Genomic DNA, 17,312 nt, shown 5'->3' on the forward strand with positions numbered 1-17,312 from the left:
AAATTTTCTGATCTGGGGAGTGGACCGAAATGGCCCTCCCCAGACCCGAAAACAAAATGGGGAGAAAAAAAAAACCTATGCACTCCCCTAATTTGCTCCATAAGACGCCCAGACGCAGAGCCGGTTTCGCACAATTTTTTTTTTTTTTAAATTTTCCCCCTCTGAATCCTAGGTGCGTCTTATGGTCAGGTGCGTCTTATGGAGCGAAAAATACGGTATTTTCAGGCCACTGAGTCCCCAGCTGGAGGCAGTGCAGCCCACCACTTCTGAACAATAACAATAAGAACATAAGAACGTGCCATACTGGGTCAGACCAAGGTCCATCAAGCCCAGCATCCTGTTTCCAACAGTAGCCAATCCAGGCCATAAGAACCTGGCAAATACCCAAAAACTAAGTATATCCCACGCTACTGATGCTAATAATAGTCAACTTGATTAATAGCAGTACTACTGCTTCTGGTCTTTCCACCAACCAGGAGAGCTTGAGCATCCCACACCAAGGGATGGCTATTCAAAACCCCTGGTGCCTTACGATTACTTGCCCAAAAGAGCACTTAAACTTACTTAACACCCTGACATTCTCAGGTTGGAAATCTCCTCCCTCTTGCAGATCAGCGTGGTTGAACTTGGCCTTCTGCAGGAAGATTACAGCAATTTTACTCCAGGTATTGCTTGTTCCCCCCCACCCCCCCCCCCCCCCCCCCCCCCCCCCAAAAAGGCAGGATGAGGATTTCATCCCATCCTAAACAGAAGGATCTTGAATAAATTCCTGATGAGGGAAAATTTTCAAAGAGCTTTCCCTGGGTGACACAATTCTCCTTCTAAACAAAGAGTACTGGCTATTGTGGTGGACTCTAAATAAATACTTAAATACCGGCAGCTTAATGAAATATCTTTTATTTAGGTAAAGTTTGGGATAGTCTAGAAGAATCTGGGATTACCAACAAGGCAATTCAGAAGAAGTCTCAAACAGCATTATTGAAACAATAGATTAAATAGGTCACACCTCCAATTTAAACACGATGAAATTAGTTTCCATTACTTTTTCCCAATTGGTTGGTATTATTTTATCTCATATGTTAATGGGACTGAATTCTTGTAAGTCATGTGGTTTCTTGCAAACTGAGCCCAGAAGACAGGTATGAAATTTCATGTTGAATTTTGACGTACTTTTTGATTTTTACATACATTCTAGCATTCCAGCATATTAAACCTTTAACAGTTTTTACAAGCCTGATCAATGCAATTTCACAGTGTAGTAATGGTTTTCTACTTAACTAGTCTGGCCTCTGTACTCTAAAGGAGTGGTCACTGAGGTAAGATGAAAACCATTGTAGGGTTGTTTTTTTCCAAACCAATTTACGATAACCTATCTAGTAACAAAGAATGATTAACTATGTCAAACGCGGCAGAGAGATCTAATAGAATTAGGGGCGGATTTTAAAAGGCGCGCGAATAGCCTACTTTTGTTTGCGCTCCAGGCGCAAACAAAAGTACGCTGGATTTTAGTAGATACGCGCGGAGCCGCGCGTATCTGCTAAAAACCTGGATCGGAACACGCAAGGCTATGGATTTTGTATAGCCGGCGCGCGCCGAGCCGCGCAGCCAACCCCCGTTCCCTCCGAGGCCGCTCCGAAATCGGAGCGGCCTCGGAGGGAACTTTCCTTTGCCCTCCCCTCACCTTCCCCTCCCTTCCCCTACCTAACCCCCCCTTACCTTTGTCGGGGGATTTATGCCTCCCAAAGGGAGGCGTAAATCCCCGCGCGCCAGCGGGCCTCCTGCGCGCAGGGCCGCGACCTGGGGGCGGGTACGGAGGGTGCGGCCACGCCCCCGGACCGCCCCGGGCCGTAGCCACGCCCCCATACCCGCCCCCAAAACGCTGCCGACACGCCCCCGAAACGTCGCGATGACCGGGCCCGCCCCCGACACGCCCCCCTCGGAGAACCCCGGGACTTACACGAGTCCCGGGGCTCTGCGCGCGCCGGGAGGCCTATGTAAAATAGGCCTCCCGGCGCGCAGGGCCCTGCTCGCGTAAATCCGCCCGGTTTTGGGCGGATTTACGCGAGCAGGGCTCTGAAAATCCGCCCCTTAGTGTGTAACTTTGGCCATTGTCGAAACCTTTTAAAAATGTATCCGTAAATGCTATCAAACGTGCGTCTGTATTAAGGTTTTTCCTAAAACCAAATTGGGAGGGGAAAAGGATGTCATTATTTTCGAGATGTTCGGTTAGTTGCTTCTGCACAACTTTTTCTGTCAGTTTAGCAAGAAAAGAAAGGTTTGAAATAGGTCTATAGTTAAGTATCAATGGGTCTAATTTGTTTTATCACAGGTCTAATTATTGCTTCCTTTAGAATTACGGGTAAATGTCCTTCATTCAAAGAAATATTTATCAATGATGAAATACAGGGGGCTAGGTTATGTGCTAAAGGTTTTAGTGCTGTAATCGAAATTTGGTCAAGCGGATGATTTGCCGGATTCAACTGTTTAATAAGGTTTTCAACTTCTAGTGCCAAGGTTTCATCAAAATGTATCCATTTCGTTACTTCTTTTGGTTGCATATTTATTTCCTGTTTTGGTTTAGAATCCGTACTGGAGACTAATCTGGCTATTTTTTCCTCAAAAAAAAAATGTGCGATATCGTTACATTTATCTTCAGGTAAAGTTAGTTTGTTGAGAGGTATAGTGTTAGTCAATTTTTTTACAATGTCAAATAGCGTTTTTGGGTTGTGAGAAAATTTTTCCATTTTTTTTTTACTATAATACTCTTTTTTTTTTTTTTTTTCCTATTTATCAATTTTTTATAATGAGTGGTACTTGCTCAATGTTAGCTCAGATTTATTTTTTCTCCAAACCTTCTCCTTTCTTCTTAGAATTTTCTTTGCTTCATCTATTTGTTTATTGAACCACGGGTTTTGTTTCTTTTTGTTTTTTGTTTTCGTCTTTTTAGGATTCATATTATCAGCTATGGAAGATGTGATTTGGCACCAAGATTTTGGCGTTTGTGGTGTTGGATAACTCAATCTTACTAATCTCTTTTTTGAGTTCTTTTTGTAGGTCATTAGTCCTAATGGCAGTCGATAGGTAAACGTTAATGTTTGTAACTGTTTGAGGGAGGAGTCTGTTCCAAAAGTCAAATGTGTTTGAATTAAAAAATGATCAGACCATGGAACTGGGGTATACTTAACTGATGAATCTATGACTTTCTCTGTTTGTGAAGATTAAATCCAAGGCATGGCCACCTTTTGTGTCGGATTTGTGGTCATTAATTCGTATCCTAAAGCTGTAAGCGCATCAATCAAAGTGTGACATGTTGAGTGTGGTTTAACATTCATATGTAAATTAAAATTGCCTAAGATTATTGATGGTTTGTTTGGATTCAATGTTGAGATGAAAAATTCAATAATAGGTAAGAGATTATGCTCCAGGAGACCTGGAGGGCAGTACAGTAGACAGACTTGGTGACTTTGATTCAAACAGTGCAATTTCATATTCTAGTTGAATAGCAAATTGCATCTCCTTCTCTTACACCTAGGCAGCTGTCATCTCAGAGGGTCATGTTAAGGCCCATAATATTACAGCCATGTTGTCTTTGGTCATTCATGCGGGACCAATATTGAAAGGGATTTTTATTTTATTTAAAAGTATTTATCACCCACCTTACCACTGATCGAGGTGACTTACAATAATAAAAACATACATAATCGGTTAGGACATACATAGGAAAATTTGGTTTTACCTGCTAATTTTCGTTCTTGTAGTACCACGGATCAGCCAGACTCCTGGGTTTATGCATCCGTGCCAGCAGATGGAGACAGAGAAAGTTTAACTGAAACTGTTTTATAATCACTGGTGCCACCTGCAGGTCTTAAAGTATTGAACGTACCCAAGCCAGAAAAAATATTGGCAAAAAGTCAAACAGCTTAAAAACGTATTAGAATATCCCAAAAACAAATCTTACAGCACTGAAAGCAATCAGATTCGAGCTGCTAACTCTCCACCCCCTAGATATGTGGTACTACAAGAACGAAAATGTTGCATCCGTCGGTAGCAGACAGCTGCGACCACTCTGCCTTACCTCTTTTCTACCCTGTTCCTCCTCCTTGGGCAAGATGGCTGCCTCCGGTGCTGAGTGCCGAAACCCTCGGCGTCTCCAACTCAGCATGGGCGTCCCAGTCTGCCATGCTCCTTCCCGTGGCCTCTTAGGCACGCGCGCGCACGTTGCCTACGCCTATGTACACGACATGGCAGGAACCTCGGGGGCGTCCCCACCACATGATGTCAATACCTCCGGGTATTTAAGTCTCCGCTATGCTACCTATTTTGAGTTAGCAAGGACTTCGGTGTAGCTACTCTGACCACTCTAAGAGTGGTCAGAGTAGCTACACCGAAGTCCTTGCTAACTCCAGGTAGCGAGGCGTCTAAGCCTCGCTACCCTCCAGGGAATCTCATTCATGACGAAGCTCTAGGCACCCGCTCCTCTGAGGCCTCTCGCTTCCAACAACCCTTCGGGGTTTCTGCCAACTTGACAACCACTCTTCGGGGATCTCTCTCTTTATTTCAGGATCTTCTGTACTATCAGGTACTCGCTCCTCGAGGGCCAACCAGTCTAGTGTATCCTGCATCTCAGACCTTTGGCCCCACCATCTCCATTGCCAGGAAGACGCTTGCACTACGCTCCAGTGAGTACCTCTATGATCCAGTTCTCCAACTCCACCCACCAGGCTCGGCTTATCCCGCACCGCTGGTTCCTATCTACCTTGAACATCTGTGTGAGACTTCTACATCTGAGACTGTCTGAACGTATTGGCACCTTGCCGGACTTCAGTGCCTTTCTTTCCTGCCTCATACCATCTATCTACAGCAGTACAATAAAGCTTTCCACCTACAAGTGTCTGCTCTCTGAGTTTAGCCTATTGCTGGGATTCCCCACGTGGCCCCTCCCCTTGAGAGGATTCATCTCCACTGCGACTAAGGGTCCACACTATGCCACAAACACAACAGAAAATTAGCAGGAAAGAACCAATTTTCCTTTCCCTGTATGTACCCGGATCAGTCCAGACTCCTGGGATGTACCAAAGCTCCCTACTTGGGGTGGGACCTGGAGAGTCCTGCTCGCAAAACACTCACCAAAAGAGCAAGCTTCCAGATCCCGGACGTTTAGGCGATAATGATGCGAAAAGGTATGCAACGATTTCCATGTTGCCGCCCTACAAATTTCCTGTGGCAACACCAATTGAGCCTCTGCCCATGAGGCCACATGCGATTGAGTAGAATGAGCCCGCAAACCGACAGGTACCTGACAGCCCTTGATTATGTAGGCTAATCCAGTAGCCTCCTTAAGCCACCTCGCAATGGTAGCTTTGGAAGCCTGCGTACCTTTCTTCGCACCACTCCACAAGACAAACAAGTGATCCGATCTCCTAAAGGCATTTGTCACCTCGAGATACCTCATTAAGGCTCTCCGGACGTCCAAAGGTCTGAGCTCTTGCGCATGAGGTGCAGAAGCATCCAAATCTGGAAAAGCTAGAAGTTCCACAATCTGATTAACATGAAACGATGATACCACCTTGGGAAGGAACCATGCACAAGGATACGCCTGAATCTGGAATCTGAAGGAATGGATCTTGACAAAATAACACTTGCAATTCTGATATCCTTCTCACTGAACAAATAGCTACCAGGAAAACAACCTTCAACCCTTTAAAGTCGCCCTGCAGATAGGCTGAAAGGACGGTTCAGATAAAACTCGCAGGACAAGATTAAGATTCTAGGATGGGCAGACTCTCCTAACCGGAGGGCGCAAATTATTAACCCCCTCAAAGAAATCTGAAGGTGTATGCACCAGCCATATCTGCTGTAGACAGATAAATACTGAGGAACTGCAGGTGGTACCAGTGATTATAAAACAGTTTCAGTTAAACTTTCTCTGTCTCCTTCTGCTGGCACGGATGCATAAACCCAGGAGTCTGGACTGATCCGGGTACGTACAGGGAAAGGATTTTCTACAGCTAAACAAATTTTAATCTATGAAGAAAACTCCTTTCAAAATTGTTCTCTTCCCCCTGCTGGTGAGGAAGATGGGGTAGTGCCAGTAGTGGGTCCTTCCCAGCAAAGTGCATATGGAGAGTTTATTTTTAACTTCCCATGCATAATTTCCAATGGGGAGTTTATACCTACAAACGTTATAGATACATATATACCTGTGGTTTCTGCCAAGCAAGAGATTTTCAAAGTGCTGAGTGTTTCCCTTTGAAAATGGACTTGCAGGCATGGCGGGGGGGGACTGAAAATTGCCCAACTAAAGCCTATCTGCATTAAGGAATTCTCTCCACACATTCCTATCCCGTTACTATCTAACAGGATAGGAATGGTCTCCTACAGGGCTAGTAGGTTTGAAGTGTCTGTTCTCCACAGTCCCTTTGAGGGGTTCAGCCTAACTCCCATCTCTCCTAGTACCTATTTTTATGATTTCCCTATTGTTAGATAAAATAAATACAATAAAATAAAAAGTTTTTCTAACATATTTTGCTGCCTGTTTTTTTTTCCCTTGAAGAAAATCCTGAAACAGGGAGTCTTGCTTGTGTGACTAAGAAGAACAGCTTGTAATCAGAGAAAGCAGAGCTGCTTACCTGTAACAGGTGTTCTCTGAAGACGGTAATTCATCAGTCTCACAAATGCAACCATCTTACCTTAGGAGTAGTTCTTTTCTCCAGTCAAAATTATATAATGGGAAGTGGGGTCTGGCATGACAGCTAAGAACTACCACTTTTGCCTTTCCGGAGTGCTCTGGAAGATTCCATTTGTTTGCTAATAAGCTTGGTCATATGACTCACTTGTGTGCTTGAACTGCTGTCTTCAGTGTAAACCTATTGCAGATAAACAATATTGCCTTCTTCTCTTTTCCCCAGCTGTATTTAACCATGTTAGAACATAAGGCTTGCCATACTGGTTCAGACCAAGGGTCCATCAAGCCCAGTGTCCTGCTTCCAACAGTGGCCAAGCCAGGTCACAAGTACACCAGGCAGGATCCCAAGGGGTAGCTAGATTCCAAACTGCTTATCCCAAGAATAAGCAGTGGATTTGTGCAACTCTCTCTTAATTGTTAATGGACTTTTCCTCCAGGAATTTGTCCAAATCTTTTTTTTTTTTTATGCAGCTATACTAATAGCTTTCATCACATCCTCTGGCAATGAATTTCAGAGCTTAATTATGCATTCCAAAAAAAAAAATTCTTATTAGTTTTTAAATGTATTACCCAGTAACATTATTGTATGTCCCCTGGTCTTTATACGTTTTGAAAGAGTAAACAACTGATTTAACATAGAAGTGACAGCAGAAAAGGACCTTATGGCCCATCCAGTCTACCCAGCGAGCTCCCATAGTTATTAGTTTCCCTTACTTATCAATTACTCAGACCTCCAAGGTCAGGGCTCTTGTTGGTTACTGTTGAGTCCAATTTCCCCCCCCCCCCTGCCATTAAAGCAGACCCCCTGTCTGGATTAAAGTTTTACTCATTCTATTCCATTCATCATTTTATAGACCTCTATTATATTTCTCCTCAGCCATCTTTTCTCCAAGCTGAAGAGTCCTAACCTTCTTAGCTTTTCTTCATAAGGGAATTGTTCCATCTCCTTGATCATCTTGGTCGCCCTTCTCTGTACCTTTTCTAATTCTTCTATATATTTCTTGAATGTGGTAACCAGAACTGAATACAATATTAATCTTTCACTACTTGAAAGAAGCATAAAATGCAGCATCGGGTTTTTTTCTAATAGGTCTGCTGGTCAGTTCTTCCATTAAGAGAATAAATGAATGGCATAGAGTTTCCAGAATATGTCAGCATTTACTGATTAAACCTTTCTTCTTTTGACAAAACAAGAATTCTGGCTGTCTTTTCACTGTTAGTTGAATCAATTGTGCAGCCATTGTATTTTTCACCACAGGATGCAAACACTTGAAAACAAGCAATGCTTTCTTCATTTTAGTCACCAGGCCCTTCTCTGTACTAACATTGCCCTCCACTGTCACCCACATCTTAGCTCTTATATCTTATAATCCTTTTACAATGAACTCGGAAAGCGCCATCTTATGTAGAGTGTCTGGTTAGAGCGCATGTGGGTGCTCTCTAATTAGCCCCTGCAGAGAAGATGTATAAGGCATAGTCTTATCAGACTGACCTTCATATTTAGAGCTGTTGCATCTGAACTTTTCAAATAATGAGTCATTGTGTGGCTGGAGTCTTCCAGCTTGGAACACAGGTCCTTGCATGATGCAAAAACCCCAGTGGTGTTAAAAAGTGACTGGATGAATTGCTTATGATCAAGAAAAAAACTTTGTCAAAGAATATCAGAAACCTTTAAGTGATGCATGGAAAAGAGAACTTTTTAAAGCAAGAGTGCCTTAATTATTCAGACTTATATGTTTCTTGGTCTTTGTGAGTGTTATAATTAGTGAGGTTTGGGTGGACCCTTGGACACTGTGGCAGCTGACCATGCCCACGGGGGGAAGTCCCGTGAGGGGCCACAGGTCAGGCTCATCTTAGGGCACACAAACACAGAGATTGATCTTTTATTAGACAATGTGGTGAAGCCACCAGAAGTAGCAGTCGTGAGTAGTTGAAGTAGCCCGGCTGGGCTAGTATCCCTCAGGCGCTGGAACAGCGATTTCTCCAGTAGTAGTGCTGTAGTGGAAAGAACTGGGAATAATGAGTACAGTGGAGTATGCACCATGTCCTAGTATGGAGAACCCCAGGATAGGGAGCGGCAGCTTCCCTGCCAGAGTGAAGGAGAACCCTCATACCAGACAAGCTGACTGTGTCCTCACTCTGAATGCAACATTAGACTGCTCATCACTGTTTTACAGAAGTAACCAGAAAAATATCTATACCTCATCATTCAGTCAGTCCAGTCCAGACAAATGGATTATGCACCCCGACCAGCAGGTGGTGACAGAGATTAACAGGTTCGCTGATGTCACCTGTATATGTATCCATGCTGATCTTAGCCTGCCAGTATTCTGTCTCCAGCAGATAGTATAGGTATGCATCCCATACTTTGGACCGAGGCATGGTTAGGATGGGTAGAAATTTGCTTGGGTACATCTCCTGAAATGAAAGACAAGCTCTCCCTCCCTCAGTTGACCAGTGCCCTGGGGTAGTCTGATTTAAAAAAAAAAAATGAGGCAGCTCCTGAGGTGAAAGCTGGATACTCCTTCCCTCAGTTGAGCAGAGCCTGGGGGGAGGGGGCGCCTTCCAGACTTGGGGATCCTTCTTTTCCACACACATGCACCATTTGTCTCCTCACGCTCACTGCCTATCTGGACCTCCTGCTCTCCTGACTAGACCTTTTATTGGAGCTTTGCATAAAGTTTTAAAAAAACAAAAAAGCAAGAGGATCCAGAGGCACAGTCGTGGGACTGCGACAGGCCGGGAGCCTCAGCATCAACTGTTTGGAGGTGTGAACAGAATTGAAGTAAGCAGTTACATCTTCATTCTTCTGGCTGTGGTGGCGCCATTAAACATATAGAGGAGGCACTGCCTGCAATGATGACAGTGACCGAGCACAGTGACAGAGCACCGGAAGAAATCCAGAACCTCCAGGGTAGCATTCTCTGAAATGCTCCCTGTTCCACGCGCAGGTCACCAGAGGCAGGCAGAGCTCCGGACTCTCAATGCATGGATGAGACGATGGTGCAAGGAAGAGGGATTCAGTTTTGTAAGGAACTGGGGAACCTTTTGGGGAAGGGGGAGTCTCTTCTGAAGGGATGGGCTCCACTTTAACCAGGGTGGAACCAGACTGCTGGCGCTAACCTTTAAAAAGGAGATAGAGCAGCTTTTAAACTAGAACAAAGGGGAAAGCCGACAGTCGCTCAGCAGCGCATGGTTCGGAGAGAGGTATCTTCAAAGGATACTAATGACGCATTAGAATTAGAGCATCCCGACAGTGAGGTTCCAATAATAAGAAAAGTAGTCCAAGTGCTTGTAACTAAAAACTCACTTGAGCTAAAAAAATTCTAACTTATCCCTATCAATTAAAAAGCAGAATGAAAATACAAACAAAACAAACTTTGAAATGTTTGTATGCTAATGCCAGAAGTCTAAGAAGTAAGATGGGAGAATTAGAATGTATAGCAGTGAATGATGACATAGACTTAATTGGCATCTCAGAGACATGGTGGAAGGAGGATAACCAATGGGACAGTGCTATTACTAGCAACCATAACATGGAATAGACTTAGGGTTACAAATCTACGCGTGCGCGAACAAAAGTACGCAGGATTTTATAAGATACGTGCGTAGCTGCGCGTATCTTATAAAATCCGGGGTCGGCGTGCGCAAGGGGGGTGCACATTTGTGCACCTTGCGCACGCCGAGCCCTGCGCGCGCTGCCCGTTCCCTCCGAGGCCGCTCCGAAATTGGAGCGGCCTCGGAGGGAACTTTCCATTCACCCCCTCCCTACCTTTATCTTAAAACTTACTACTGCCTTCTGGCAGTAGCAACTTACGCACCGGCGCAGCAGGCCACGCCCTGAGCCGGAAACACCCCCCCGGACACGCCCCGAAAACGCCACGTCACTCCTGACACGCCCCCACAGGCAAGCCCCGGGGCTTGCGCGCGCCGCCAAGCCTATGCAAAATAGGCTCGACACGCACAGGGGGGTTTTAAAAGGGTTACGCGCGTACCCCTTTTAAAATCCGGTCCTTAGTTTTTGGGTACTTGCCAGGTTCTTATGGCCTGGATTGGCCAATGTTGGAGACAGGATGCTGGGCTTGATGGACCCTTGGTCTGACCCAGTATGGCATGTTCTTATGTTCTCACCAGGCTGTGGGTTTCACAAACTTCATTGGAGGGGAGCAGCTAAGCTGTGCCAAGCATGTGTCAGGGGAGATGGGGAGCTATGAGGCAGCGAGTTAGCTTCCCCAGGGGATCCACAGTAGTGAAGGAGGCTGCCTGGCCTGCTCATGTCAAAGCTGGTTTTGCAGAAGCCAGATTAGCGGCCATTTTAGGTTCACGCGGGAGTGAAGAGGAGCTGGGCTCTCCTCTCAGCTCCAAGGGACAAGCATGTAGGGGTTCTATAACGGATTCCCGTTCGACCTCAACACTTAAAGGATCTGCTTCTCCTGCAATAGAAGCTTCCGCTCAGGCTTAGGCATCTTATCTCCAGAGAATTTTTTTAGATGTTTGCAGCAGGCTTTTTCTGTGGCACAGAGTTCAGTCCCAGGATCCACTCCGGGTCCTCCATTCTCTTCTGAAACAGGAACAGAAAAAGGTTCAAAGGAGAGAACTAGGCGATAGAAGAAGAAAATTTCTCAGAGGATTCCCTAGATGAGTTTAAGAAAATGCCAGATGATGCTTGTGGAGAAGATTAAGAGGAAAAAGAGTATCCTGCTGAAGGGGAGGATAGCCCATCTGTGGTGCATCTCTTCCATGAAGAAGTGTAACTTTTTCTTGCTGTGGATGAAGGAATTTTTTTGATTGATTTAAATTATCCAAAATTAACTACTTACAAGTAATACTGGCAGGATGAAGTTAACACAGATGCATATAAGGGTGACATCTGTGAACCTGTTAATTTCTGTCTCCTGCTGGTCATGTTGATTAACCCATTTGACTGGACCAGACTAACTGGAGTCAAGGAAATTAAATTATCAGGTAATAACTCATGCCTCCTTAATCTTTTCATCATTTTCTCTAATTGACAGGACATCGAAGGCCACACAAGTTACATCAATGATGTGGTATTTTCTCCTAACACCGGCCAGAATATTGCCAGTGTGAGTGATGATCATACCTGCAGGTAGGTGATATTCCTGTTGTGGTTTGGTTTGAGCAGATTGATCCTGATTGTAGCCTTGACAAATAAATCAAGTAGGAAGCCAGTACAACTAGAAAGGCCTTCAGTAGTCTCAATGTAAGCATTAGTGCTCTTTTCTAGTACTGCAGTGGATGATGCGGACCCTGCACAGAACTTTGGGTGGTACTATTTGCTGGCATGGAGTAGCTTGTAAAATCTGAAATGCATGTATTTTTTATATGGGACAGAGGAGTATTAAGCAAAGGAGACAGAATGGATGAGAAAATAGATCAACTTTTTAGCCTCAGGTGCTTTAAGCCAGATACACCTAATCCACCAGTCTTCTTTTTGCTTACAAAAATGTTGGATGTATTTTTCTCAGGCAGTACCATTTAAGTCTGCTTATTCCTGAACAAGCAATCCAGAAGCGTCCCAGCTGTGAAACAGCAATTGCTTAGTAGAAATGTTAAGTGTATCTTATCTGTTGTGTTCCTTTATCATCTCTCTAGCTATTGTGCACATGTACAGAGCCAAAAAGTGTATTATGCTGTGTGCATCTGAATATCACGTCTCGTGAATGGATTCTTGCATACGTATGAAAATCTAGCATTATATTTTCCTGACTAGAATGAGCCAGAGAGATTTCAACTGAAAAATCTGTGAAATGTATTCTGTGTGCCGATTGCGATGAGGTAATAATTGACAGTGGAGAAGGATTTGGAAGAATACAAGTCTGTGGCATTATGACAACATTTACTGATTTTTAGCTACCAAAGCTTCAAGCTTTGGCCACTTATCGTTTATTGTATGATATATTAATGCAGATATACATGCGCAGCTTTTACTGTGCTGCTGTGAACAAATTAAAAAAAAAACTTTGCTTCTCAGGCACTCTTAAGTATTGTTCTACAAAGGTCATTTGATATAGCTCAGGGGTGGCCAACTCTATCCTCAAGAGCCCCAAACTGATCTGGGTTTCAGGATATCCTCATTAAATATATATATGAGAGAATTGCATGTACTGCTTCTGTTGTGTTTATACCTAATGCAGATTCATTATAGATATCCTGAAAACCAGACCTGTTTGTAGGTCTTGAGGACTGGAGTTGGCAACCCTTGACATAGCTAAACTTCAGCTTATAAAAATTTGCAAACATAATTTTAATTTTGCTGATTTCTAATGTAAAATGGGATGTTGACATTGGTAATGAAATGCTCCTACTTGTCTGAATAATAGAGAAAAAAGCCTTAACGGGCAATACGAATTGACAATTGCACACAAAAAAAACGTTTCCACCACAACTTATAATAATGATTTAAGGGGCCTTCATATCATCCCCTCACTTTGATATCTTTTCGACCCTTGCGTAATGCTCTATCGATGAATCAAAGGGGTATTCCTTTTAATCATTGGTCCAACATTTTTAACAATTTTTTTGAAACATTTTTGCAAAAACTTTTAAATGTTTAAAAAGTGCACTACCCGTTTTTTTGAAGTTAATTCATGCCTAACACGGTACCTGAAGTAGCAGTTTGCGAAACATAGTACCGTGTTGGGCATGAATTAACTTCAAAAAAACGGGGAAGTAGTGCACTTTTTAAACATTTAAAAGTTTTTGCAAAAATGTTTAAAAAAAATTGTTAAAAATGTTGGACCAATGATTAAAAGGAATACCCCTTTGATTCATCGATAGAGCATTACGCAAGGCTCGAAAAGATATCAAAGTGAGGGGATGATATGAAGGTCCCTTAAATCATTATTATAAGTTGTGGTGGATACGTTTGTTTTTTTTGTGTGCCTACTTGTCTGAAGCCATAATTGTATTCCTGTTGCCACCAAGAACTGTAGATGCACCGTACAAGGTTTATTCTAGGAAGGCTGATGCTATTTGACTTTATGAAGACTGATAAAGGAGGCAGAGGTGTAATCATAGAAATGGATGACTGTAGCTGCATGCTGAGAAAAGAACATATGTACAAAGTACTGTGAGATTCTACTCGACTCTGCTTGCTCTGTTTGGCTCTGAAGCACAAAAAAATTGCCATTAGTGCCTTGGGGTAAAACAGGGGTGCCTGCAGTGGGGCAAGCATGATCAGAATAGAGTTTCCCACTCAGCCTCTCTCCCTGCCAGGTGTGGCTTTCAAGAGATCCACATAGAATTTTTTATAAACTACAGTATATTTTCCTAATTTTGGATCAAGAATAGAATTAAGTTGCATATATTTATTCTAAAAAACATCAGCTTAAAGGACCACAGATCATGTTTTGGGAAGCCCTGATTATAGCATGTGATTAAAACTGCAGCAAATTATGGAAGATGCTAGAAAATAAACTGAGAATTCATGTTAGATGTTAACTAGGGGACGTGAATGAGACAACATTCTTGTAAGTTTTCCTCTTTAGTTTAAAGGCATTTTCCTAAAATATCAAATATGGAAACAGATAAATAGATGCTAACTGAAGTAAAAAGGGAAATGCATATGAAAAATGAGAATGGTGATTCCATTGAGGGGAAAAATGTTCATTTTGCAGCATACATTATAAATCAAATACTTTGCAGTTTTACAAAATAGAGAAAATGTAATCTCAAGACAAGATACTGTGTAGTTCCTATAAGCAAAGTATATATGTATATGTATATTTCAAAAATATTCACTGTGGGTATTCTTACACCCCCAAATGTGTCTGGCTTTTAAATGGCTGGAGTTGAGGGCCACCAAGGGGCACAACAGAAGGGAAGGCCTAATAGGTTGAAAATAGAATAGTAAGAGTTTGGAATGACAATAATATCAGGTGCTGGGATTTGAAAAGACAAGAAGGAATATAATAAGAAAAACAGGGATTGCAATTATGGAGCACACTTGGGAACACAGAATGGACCAAAAACAGGAATTTTAAAAGGACGCAGTGGTAATCAGGGAAGAATATAGAAGGAGCAAGGAAAGGAGGAAGGGATTTAGTTAGTTAGTTTGATGCGGGACCTGAGTAAGATTTTACAGAGGGAAAGCAAACCAATAGCCACAGTATAAGGTGCAAATGTCAAATCAAAGCCCAATGTAATTCTGATAATGGAGCTAATAGTTGAGAATCGAAGTGTTCCAAATGGACTCACAAAGTCACACAGAGGGAGAGGATGAGGAAACCTCAGATAGGAAGAGAAACCTGCAGAAATAGCAAGGATAAAAGGAGGACGATAAGAGAAGGTTTGTATCTGTATGCAAGGGTAGGAGACACCAAAAGAGGAGGAGATTTTGTTTATAGGGCACATGTAGAAGGAAGGGAGAGGGGGCTAGGACAGAGCCTTAAAGAACATCAAATGCCACAAGAATTACCATGTAAAGATGCAGCAAAGTAAAGACCCAGTTCATAGTGGTATGAGAAAGATCTAGAGTAGAGGACCTGGGATTTTTCACACTGCAGCTAGGACTTCAGCTTGTCTTGTTCATAGCCATCACTTTTTGACCTGGGAGAACTCCAACTCATCCTCCTCCTTTATACTTTCAGCTCACTCTGGGCTGGAAACTGGCAACTAACCAGGGATCTTTCTCCTATTTATTTATTTATTTATTTATTTTAGCGTTTTTATATACCGTTTTACCAACATTAAATGCTGACCAATACAGTTTACAATATAGTTAAAATTAAAAAGGAGAATAATTAAATTCAAATAAAATAAAAACTTCAATGAAAGTAAGAATAAAAATACAATAAGTAATATTATCAATAACGTAAAATTAAAGTGGCATGGGATAAGAAATATGGCCATTACTTTAGAAACTTAAAGATCAGAAAATAAAACAAATTGTAAAATGTTCAATATCACTGATCTGCAATACAAATTATATCTAAAACAGCTCAACTCAGGTTACTAATTATAAGACAGGACCTAAAATACACCTAAAACTATAAGGCAAGAAATGGAATACAACTAAAAACTGCATACTTTAACTAAGGCTCAATATCCTTAAAAGCTACCTGAAATAAGTAAGTTTTCAGCGCTTTCTTGAATTCATTACGGTTTAGCCCTTCACCAACATACTTTTGTCTAGTCATTGCAGTGACAGTCCTGGGCTAAGAGCTCCTTCTGGAACCCCTGCAATCATAGGTCCTGAATCTGACCACCAGGAGTTGCTCCTGAACAATGATCATGACCCCCACAATCCTTGGGGGCTGTGAACCCTGCCTCCATGGCATCCCCGGGCTAGCCATGGATGAGGGGGGGTTATGTGTGTGGAAGATCCAACTTGGGGGATCATTCCTGGGACCTTCCACGTGGCAGTGCACAGCACTTTTCACCTGCGCACTCCATTTTAATGTCTATTGAAAAGATGGCATTTATTATATCTCTTAATGCTCTGTCCAGTCTGTTTTAAATCAGCTGACTGAATAATAATAACTGTGGATGGGCTGAGGGATCTAATCAACCAATGTGTTTTCACAGCCTTGTAGCAATAAACCATTTTAATATTGCATATTTTCACGATTATTAGAATTTGGGACTTGGAGGGAAATGAGGGAGCTTCCTTTGTCCTTCGTTCGCCAGGAATGAGTGTATGCTGGCACCCTGAGGAGGAATTCAAGGTTGGGATTCACAGCTTACTTTTCTTTAATTGACATTTTGGTAAATATTGTAAGAGTTTTTTTTTTTTTTTCAAGCAAGAAGTTGTGCTAGGCAAGCCACAGAGCTACAAATCTCTAGAGATCCCATTCATTTGTGAACTGAAACAAGGCACTTAAACACTCTGATCATAGTTAAAATGTCATCTTAAGTCGGTTTTAGTAAATATAGCATTCTCTATTATGGTTTGTAATCCCACATATTCATACTGCAACAATCATTTCATACACATAATACAATTTTTCATGTACCTGTAAAAAGATCAGGTCACATAATACAATTTAGTTGTGTTGCTGCCTTATGTTTAAGGAACATAAGCCCAAATCTTTCTTATTAATGTCACAGCATGCCAGTTACACAAGTGATGATACATTTTCAGCTTGGCTACAGCTGATTTATTGTTCATCTAGAAAGCAAGGGACCAGTTAGATGCACATTTTGGCAGTGTGCACCTAGGCCAGCAAGAAATACTGTGACGTGGGAAAGAAACCTGATCAATTTCAGTGCCGTATAGCAGTGCATTGTGCTGCTTCAGGTGCATCATTTTAACCATTTCTACAAAAACATGTCTGGACTGGACTGCACTCTTAAAATCTAGCAGAGTACATGGTTAAATATGAAATTGACTTTCATCTTGACAGATGGTTACTGCTTAGAAAGAGCTACCGTTTATTTCCCTGTACGTACCCGGATCAGTCCAGACTCCTGGGTTTTGCCTCCCCTCCAGCAGATGGAGACAGAAGTTTTAATGGACTCCGTCCTATACTCCTGAGGTACCACCTAGAGTTTGTCAGTATTTCTCTGTCTCCAGCAGATGGTGGAGGTGCAAATCCCTTGAGTCTGGATTAATTAGTATTCTCTGTTGAATTACCTTGGTTTTTAGGATTTGGTTTTGGTTAAG

The 17,312-nt window shown here is 42.5% G+C and overlaps 1 protein-coding gene across 3 annotated transcripts in view; it reads left to right on the plus strand.

Annotated features, from left to right (window-relative positions):
* The window catches only part of NUP37 (nucleoporin 37), a 62,306-nt gene that overhangs the window by 22,166 nt on the left and 22,828 nt on the right, over positions 1-17,312 (plus strand). For all 3 annotated transcript variants that reach the window (XM_029599697.1, XM_029599699.1, XM_029599698.1), the window contains 2 exons: positions 11,701-11,795; positions 16,284-16,374. In XM_029599697.1, coding sequence (XP_029455557.1) covers positions 11,701-11,795; positions 16,284-16,374 — 186 coding nt within the window. The remainder of the gene's footprint in view (positions 1-11,700; positions 11,796-16,283; positions 16,375-17,312) is intronic.

This window comes from Rhinatrema bivittatum, chromosome 4, assembly GCF_901001135.1.
Source record: "Rhinatrema bivittatum chromosome 4, aRhiBiv1.1, whole genome shotgun sequence".
Taxonomy (NCBI): domain Eukaryota; kingdom Metazoa; phylum Chordata; class Amphibia; order Gymnophiona; family Rhinatrematidae; genus Rhinatrema; species Rhinatrema bivittatum.